Source organism: Cebus imitator, unplaced genomic scaffold, assembly GCF_001604975.1.
Source record: "Cebus imitator isolate Cc_AM_T3 unplaced genomic scaffold, Cebus_imitator-1.0 Scaffold6, whole genome shotgun sequence".
Classification (NCBI taxonomy): domain Eukaryota; kingdom Metazoa; phylum Chordata; class Mammalia; order Primates; family Cebidae; genus Cebus; species Cebus imitator.
Genome location: NW_016107321.1, coordinates 6,788,467 through 6,797,066, shown reverse-complemented (window position 1 = coordinate 6,797,066; position 8,600 = coordinate 6,788,467). Strand labels below are relative to the sequence as shown.

General features: G+C 53.8%; 1 protein-coding gene across 8 annotated transcripts in view; it reads left to right on the top strand.

Annotated features, from left to right (window-relative positions):
• SYNJ2 (synaptojanin 2) overlaps nucleotides 1-8,600 on the top strand; it is a 121,530-nt gene that overhangs the window by 43,153 nt on the left and 69,777 nt on the right. For all 8 annotated transcript variants that reach the window (XR_005201804.1, XR_001828104.2, XM_017538567.2 and 5 more), the window contains one exon: nucleotides 8,003-8,273. Coding sequence is in view for 4 of the 8 variants with exons in the window: in XM_017538567.2 (XP_017394056.1) it covers nucleotides 8,003-8,273 (271 nt within the window). In the remaining 4 variants the exon portion in view is untranslated. The remainder of the gene's footprint in view (nucleotides 1-8,002; nucleotides 8,274-8,600) is intronic.

Genomic DNA, 8,600 nt, shown 5'->3' with positions numbered 1-8,600 from the left:
TCCACGGGTGTGACTCCAGTGGTGTGACTCCAATAGTGTGAATCCCGTGTGACTCCAATTGTGTGGCCAACTACAACCATGTAACTGACTCCAGCTGTGTGACTAACTCCACCTGCGTGACTCCAACTGTATGATTGACTTCAACTGTGTGACCCCAATTGTGTGACTGATTTCAACGACGTGGTTAACCTCCACTGTTGACTGACTCCAACTGTGTGACCTCCACCTGTGTGACACCAATTGTATGACTGACTCTGTGTGACTCTACGTGTGACTCCAATTGTGTGACTATTTCAATGGCGTGGCTAACTCCACTGTTGACTGACTCCCACTGCGTGACCCCAGCTGTGTAACTCCCACTTTCCATTGCCATGGAGACCACCTGCTGAGTCGGGAGTGGGCCTTCCTTTCAATGTTTTTGGCTAAGGATCTCTATGCAAAGAAAGAGGCTTCCCCACAGGCTCTTACTTTGGAGAAGTTTTCCCTTAGTTTGGGACAAATTTCAATCTACCCAATAGCCTTTTATATTAGAAATTGAGAAACATGAGCAAAAATTCATAAAAGCTTTTTTCCAGGTTCCAAGGTTTTCGTGGAAAGCCCAAAGTCTTCCCTTCCTTCCTGAAATGGCAGCAGGAAGGGGTTGGAGCTCCCGCAATTAGCCAGGGAGTCAGGCTTCCTGAAGTTTACACAATACAAAGCATAAAAAGTGAGAATGTAAGAGAAAACAAAAACTTCTCCCAGTGATTATAGTGATTTAACTTCTCTTGAACCTGAGCTATCAAGGCCTCCCTGTCTCATAGCCTCAAGGGACTCCATTCCTATCCCAGACTATAATGAATTGTGTCTCCTGGAGTTGTGCAGTGCACAACCTGTGAAGCTGTACACGACAGCCCATACATTCTCTAGTAGACCGCCCTCTTGGATTCTAGTTCCCACTTCACCGCTGATCTGCATTTAATCTCTCTGGGCTGTTTTCCCGTCTGTAAACCCAGGAAAATTGCCTCATCTCTATCTTACCTAGTTCTTAGGAGGTCCACATGAGCGATGCACATGGTCGCCTTGAAGAGTGTGGCGTGCTCCTCCAACACCAGCCAGGCTGGCTGTGGGCAGTTTCTTAGAGTGTGGCCTGGGGACACTGCCACCACTGAGAAGCTCTGCTGTCTCTCTTCTGTCCCTGGGAGGGCTGGAGGGAGGAGGGTGCTGGTGGGAGGGGCCTGGCCTACAGAGGACTGAGGCTGTACAGGTGTGAGTTGAGGGCTGGCTGTGTGGCCTCGGGGTGTGGACGCCTGGTGGGCAGCTCCTCTGCACAGGCCAGCAGAGGCCGGTTTCATGGGCAGTCACTTCAGAAGGAGAATTCTCTGAAGAGGGGACTTTGAGCCTTGAGTGTTTTGGGATGCAGTGTTCTCTAGCACGTCTTGAAGCAAACTGGCCTTTGTCAGTCTTAGATTAATTTATTTTAATTCCTGTGCCCAGTGATGGGATAGTACCAAGATAGTTGACACCCAGCTCCCTGGGGGAGAAGCTCTGAGATGATGCAGCATTTGCCAATTTCCAAGGTGTAAATTCACTGGCTAGGGCTGATTTCAGGTTCCCAGACTGGAGCTGGGGAAGGATCCGCACCATGGGTGCTGACTGCGGGTGTTCACGGCAGTAGCTGCCGCTGCCTGCGCCACTCTCATGTTCTGCAGAGGGGAGGCGGGAGAGGGCCCTGGGACCACACCATGTGGGTACACGGCGCCTAGGGTTCTGAGCCTGTGGGTGGCCGGGGAGGCTGAAGTGTCATCTGGCCGAACCTGTCCCCTTCACAGGTGGGAAAGCCTAGATGTCTTAAGTCCTGTGTTTGGACATTTAAGTGTGAGGGTGTCTGTGTGAGCAGAGGGACGGACGGGATGGCTGGAGGCCCCCCAGGGTTGCGATTGGCACAGACGGGGCTGGGAAAGCGAACTCAACACAAAGAAATGCCAGCCCAGAGCACAGTGGGAGGCCTAGGGTGGCCCTGGTAAACAGGGCCTTGTGTCTGTGAGCACACAGAATGACCCCAACAGCTAGCTTTCCTGGCCCGAGGACAAATGGCCGACGACCTGCTGCGGGCCCTCGCCTCCCTCGACCTCACACTGGCGGCTCCCTCTGACCCATGCATGGCTTTGCTTTGGCCAGAGCCCTGGAACCAGAGCCTTTAACCTGGAGGGACATCGAGACTACTGGCACATCTTCTTCAGATGCCCAGAGAGGGCAGGAGCCTTGCCTGAGGCCACACAGGACACCAGGTGTGCAGAGCCTGGAGCCCTAGTCTTCTGAGTTTTTTCCCTTGCTGTGAATCCTTGATGGTTTCAAGGCCCTGTCTCACCCTCAGCTGATGACTGCCGAGACCCTTCAAGCCTAGTTAGCTTCTTAGCTGTCACAGTTGATCCTGCCTCACAAAAACAAATCCTGCGCTCCAGGTGAGCATTGGGAGGGGCCTCACACACCTGGGGCAGGTGGGGATCAGTGGCCTGTACCACACTGACGGGTGACCTGGGAGTCAGCGACCCCCAACAGTCTGGTGTTAGGGTCGAACCAGGATGCTTTCCTTAAAACCCGTAGTACAGGCGGCAAGGTGGCTCACACCTGTAATCCTAGCACCTTAGGGGGCCAAGGCAGGAGGATCACTTGAGCCTAGAAGTTCAAGACCAGCCTGGTCTGTGTAGCAAGACCGTGTCTGTACTTAGCAGTGGTAAGTACAGCACCAGGAGCAGTGGTGCACGCCTGTAGTCCCAGCTGCTTGGGAGCCTGAGGTGGGAGGATCGCTTGAACCTGGGAAGGGGAGGTTGCGCGGTGCTGAGATCAAGCCACTGCACTCCAGCCTGGGCGACAGTGCAAGACCCTGTCTCTAAATTAAAAAAAAAAAGCAAACAAAAAAACCCATGGTGCACAGAGAATGTGGTTGGGCTGTCAATGAAATTGGGCAGGACGGAGTGAGGCTGGGATTGAAGGAGGAGAAGGGGTCGGTGCTGGGCCAGGTAGGTGGGGCGGGGCCTTCCTAGAGAGGCTGTCCTGAGGCTTGGGTAAGGCTCTCCCACAGAGCCCTGTGGTCATACCCGTCCCACCGCCTGTCGGGGGCACACAGGCAGGGGCAGCTCTAAGGAAACGTTTCCAGGCCTCGGCTCTTTTCTGTCATGGAGTGCCTGTGATGAGGACAGTGTTCTTATTCCCTCTGCGGTCGCCCTGCTTCCGTGTTAGGGCAGAGGGCGGCCTTTCTCTCTTCTGGAAGCACACTGTGTTCCATGCTCCAGGGAGTAACTCCCCCTAGGATTCCAGACAAAGGGACAGTTCAAAAGCTTGTCAACAGCGCTGAAATGAGTCCTGACTCGGTAACAGTCTGTTTGCAAGTCAGGTGATGTCCAGTTGTTTGCTTCCTCCATCATGGAAGGAGAATTTAACTGGGGTGTCAGCTGATGCATCGGCGGCCACTTTCTCAGCAGTTACTGCCCTTTCCTCTTAGCGCTAACTCAGAAGGACTTTGAAGAATCGAGTGACGTTTCTATAATGAACCCTTTCTGTTCCCATCTGTTTATTAATGTGAACAGGATTTCTTCGTGTTTGCATCTACAAAAATGAAAATTAGAATTAGAATTGGTGCAGAACCTACTTTCATTCCTTCAATAAATGTTTATTTATCTCATTAAGAGATGCCTTTCCAACACATTTTTACTTTTCATATTACATGATTATTTGTCGGCCAGGTGTGGTAGCTCACGCCTGTAATCCCAGCACTTTGGGAGGCAAAGGTGGGCAGACCACTAGAGGTCAGGTGTTCAAGACCAGCCTGGCTAACATGGCGAAACCCCATCTCTCCTAAAAATAAAAAATTTAGCTGGGCATGGTGGCACATGCCTGTAATCCCAGCTATCAGGAGGATGAGGCAGTGAACCTGAAAGGCAGAGGTTGAACGCGGGAGGCAGAGGTTGCAGTGAGCCAAGATTGCACCACTGCACTCTAGCCTGGGTGACAGAGCAAGACTGTCGTCTCCCAAAGACGCTACCTCCTTATACCATCACCTGGGGTGTTCCTACTTCAGCATATTAATTTGGGGGTGCACACATTCAGCCAATAGCAGGTACACTGGTTGACCATACACTTTTAAAGGGTATGGCAAATAAATACACATACACAAACACACACACACACACACACACACACACACACACACACACACACATATATTTGACAAAATGTTTCATTTACATTGTATTGTTTACATCGTTTGGCTGGTTAGGTATCATTGGAATGATCAAGGCTCTTTTTAAACACTTTGAGTTGAGGAGTGCACAGCTGCATGGGCTGATGCGGTGATCAGAGCAGAACGCAGAAGCACAAAATATACTACATTAGGATGGAATTCTGTTGGGAAAGGACTGGAAATATGAGTGAACGTTCCACACGGTAGAAAAAGGCGTGTTCCTGCGATCCTGTGAATAATAGATGACGACTGAGTATCACATCACTGTGGAGATTGCACTGGACCCTGCTAAGAGGCTCGAGGAGTTTGAGTGTTACGCGTCCATATTTAGAATGTGCTGCACAATATATTATTTACAACCATTTCAACTACCGATGAAAACTTTCCACGGCAGTTTTTGAAGGAGCGGGGAACGCTGTGTCCACGTAGGTTGCTGTGACAAAGTTCTGTAGACTGAGTGGCTCATCAACAACAGAAATGTGTTTCCCACCATTCTGTAGGCTGGAAGTCTGAGATCAGCAGCCCACAGACTGGCTGTCGGTGAGGGCCTGCTTCTCTATTCCTTGATGCTGCCTTTTCTCTGCATCTGACATAGTGGAAAGGTGAAGGAGCTCTCTGGGCACAAACCCCATTCATGCGGGCTCCACTGCCATGACCCAGTCACCTCCCGAAGACCCCACCTCCTAATACCAGCACCTTGAGTGTTCCTACTTCCAAATATTAACTTGGGGGTGCACACATTCAGCCGATAGCAGGTACACTAGTTGACCACACTCTATTAAAGGGTATAGCAGGTCAGGCGCAGTGGCTCACACCTGTAATCCCAGCACTTTGGGAGGTCAAGGTAGGTGGATCACCTGAGATCAGGAGTTTGAGACCAGTCAGGCCAACATGGTGAAACCCCGTCCCTACCAAAAATACAAAAAAATATCCGGGTGTGGTGGTGGGTGCCTGTAATCCCAGCTACTTGGGAAGCTGAGGCAGGCAGGAGAATTGCTTGAACCTGGGAGGTGGAGGTTGCAGTGAGCCGAGATTGCGCCTCTGCACTCCAGCCTGGGCAACAAGAGTGAAACTTTATATATATATATATATATATATATATATAAAGGGTACAGCAAACCAACCTGATTGGAAACTGCTGGGCTTTGGGGCTAGATGGAGCATGGGCTTAAAGTGAAACCTACGTTTGCATTTTGGCTCCAGCGCAGACTAGCTGTGTGCTTGGGCGGGTGACTCAGCTTCCCTGGGGGACGGTCACGCGTGTGTGAAATGGCAGTGGTAGGCCTGAGACAGCAGTCTGGTTAAGCAGGTTGGCGATGTCATCTGCAAGGAGGTATAATTGGGAACACCAGCTCTCAGGCCAGACTTGGCTTGAGTAACTTGCCCAGGTGCTGTAGCTAGAAAGTGGATTTGGATCCCAGCTCCCCGCTGTGTCACCCTGGGCAGGCTGCTTAACCTCCCTGTGCTTCTGTTTCCCTCCCTGTGATATAGGGCTGGTAAAGGCATTCCTCGCGGTGGGTGGGAGGTTGGAGTCCAGGCCTGTGCAGTGCTGTGAGCAGAGCCCCTGCCTTCACTGCATTCAGTAGACACCGGCTCTCCTCACCCCAATGCACCACCCCGACCCCCTCCTCCCTGCACCCAGGAGCCCCATGCTCCGTGGCAATGCTGTTGTTAAGAGCCTCTCCCAGCCGCCACAGTGCTCCCCTCCCCAGCCTCCCCCGGGCCATGGTCCTGCCCAGGAAATGCAACCTGGGACTCTTGCCAGGCCCTCAGCCCCCCACGCGGAGGCTGTTGAGGAAGTGGTGCTACAAATCAGCTTCGTGTCTCGCACGGAATGATGTCATGGAAAATTTTCCATACCTCTGGCAGCCACAGGGGCCATCCTCCGGCCACTGCGAGGGCACTTCTGCTGATCTGTGCTTTTCCCTGTGCTGAGTGTGTCAGAAGAGGCAGGTGGGCACCAGGAGCGCTCTGTGGCCCAGGCTCTGATCAGAGGCTGCCAACCCTGTAACCCCACCTGTCCTGCTTGAGAAGCTGAACTCTGACCCCGTCCCTGTCCCTGGTGTGATAACTTCCTTTGTTCTTAGGTGGTCTGGAGGTGGTTTTCTGAGGGTGTGTCTGGGAGATGTGACAGGGCCAATCCCACCACCGGGCTGGCACCCCACCCCATGGCATATCAGTGGGCCCTGGGAGCCCTGAGCCACCCATTAAATGAATGCACTTTAATGGCAACCATATGCCACCCTGCCACAAGCAACGCGCTTCTCCCTATGAAGTGTGATGAGGAAATTGGGGTGAGGGGTGGTGGAATTGGTTTTTGGGATCTCTTCCCAGAGTGTAGAGAAATCTGAACCAACTCCCCCCTTTGCAGAAACCTGTCTTGGCAGATCCCTCAGACCGTGGCAGGGTGGGAATCGTGTCTCGGGCCTAGAGCCATGCCAGCCCCCAAAGGCCAGTTTCCACCCAATGACCTCTTGGGCCCCGTCCTGAGAGTGGGCATGGCACTGCCAGGCACCCCCGATGCAACAGCGAGGGGAGGCCCCAGAGAGGGCTGCCTCATTCGCCTGGCCGCAGGGTCCCAGGTAGTCTGGGTGGTGCTTGGCAGGAATTTATTTAGGAAGCATTCAGCAAACTGAGTGTATGTGGAGTAGGGAGATGATGATGAAACCGTCCTGCCCCCAGGAAGCCCCTTCCCTGGAGGCACAGGTAGGGAAGGAGGTCATGAGCTTTGTGTGTGACTTCTGCTGATGGGAATGCTATTGGTACGTCCAAGGGGCGCCTGTCCACGTCTTGAGAAAGCAAAGAAGGCTTCCTGGAGGAGTTGCTGCCAACTTGACCCAGAAGGATGAGGAGGAGTTCTTCCAGTGAAGGGGGGAGGGCAGGGGCAGGATGGTCCCCACGGAGCACGTGGGGGCACTCGTGTTGTTCCAGAGGATGGAATGCTGGGCCCAAAGCCCAAAGTACTGTGGGGGCAGAGACAGGTGGGAGGTGCATGGAGAAGGGGTTGTGGAGGTCTTGTTGGGCAGATGGTGGTGGGACGCCCCAGGCAGGGGAAGCATCTTGGGCAAGAGCCCAGGATACCAGCTCATGCTTATGGCACATTGGAGCAGCTGGATAACAGCCAATGCAAGAGGGAGCCGGCTGGGGTGGCTGCCCCGTGTGGGGCAGGGGCCGGGGCAGGGGCAGGGGCCGGCTGCAGCGGGGAGGGACTTGGGAGCTTCTATCGCAGCTCCGCAGGGAGTAGGAGCCATGCTGGAGGGAAGGGGGTGGCTGTGATCAGATGGCTTTGGGAAGCCACTCCTGTGACGGAGTCGGGGAAGACAGACCCCAGGCTGGGGATGCTGAGTCAGGGCAGTGCCTGAGGAGGCTCTGGGGAAGGTGGTTTGGAGAGGCTTTGGGGGCAGGTCCTGGGGGTCTGGAAGGGCTCTAGGCCAGGAATTCTCAGACTCCTGGGGGCATCAAAATCACCTGGAGGGCTTGTTACAGCAGAGCCTGCCCCACCCCCAGGCCGCTGGGTGCCACAGGAATCTGCATTTCTAACAGGCTCCCAGGGCATGCAGACTTGCTGGCCAGGGTCCCACACTTTGAGAAGCACCGCCTGAGGCTTACGGGACAGGGCAGTTCTTGAGCCACTGAGCTGGGCAGTGCTTTGGGAAGGCACAGGTGCACAGATGTAGCGTTCCTGGCTGCTGTTGTACCTGAGCTCTATTCAAGCTGCCTGCGGAGCTCCAGGCGGCCAGCCTGGCTGCCACCCTGAGCTCTCCTGTCTGATTTCCTTTCCAGGTGGCACATCTCTGAGCTTCCTGGTGCTGGTGACAGGCTGCACATCTGTTGGCAGAATTCCAGATGCTGAAATCTACAAAATCACTGCCACCGACTTTTACCCTCTTCAGGAAGAGGCCAAGGAGGAGGAGCGCCTCATAGCCTTGAAGAAAATCCTCAACTCAGGGGTGTTCTATTTCTCATGGCCCAACGACGGGTCTCGCTTTGACCTGACTGTCCGCACGCAGAAGCAGGGGGATGACAGCTCTGAGTGGGGGAACTCCTTCTTCTGGTGAGGGCCCTGGGTCCCCTGCAGAGGGTGGGCTCTGGTTGGCACCTGAGGCCGTGACCTCCACTTGCACCACCCCCCGGTTATGGGTCACCTTTGGAGAGTTAGGACCCAGGCTGCTCTCAGCACTAGGAGAGGAAAACTAACCCTGAACTTCCCACCACCCCCCTCAGGAAATGTGTTCAATATGATTTAGAAAAAAACCTGGCCAGGTGTGGTGGCTCATGCCTATAATCCCAGCACTCTGAGAGGCTGAGACAGGCAGATCACTTGAGGTAAGGAGTTCGAGACAAGCCTGGTCAACATGGCAAAACCCTGTCTCTACTAAAA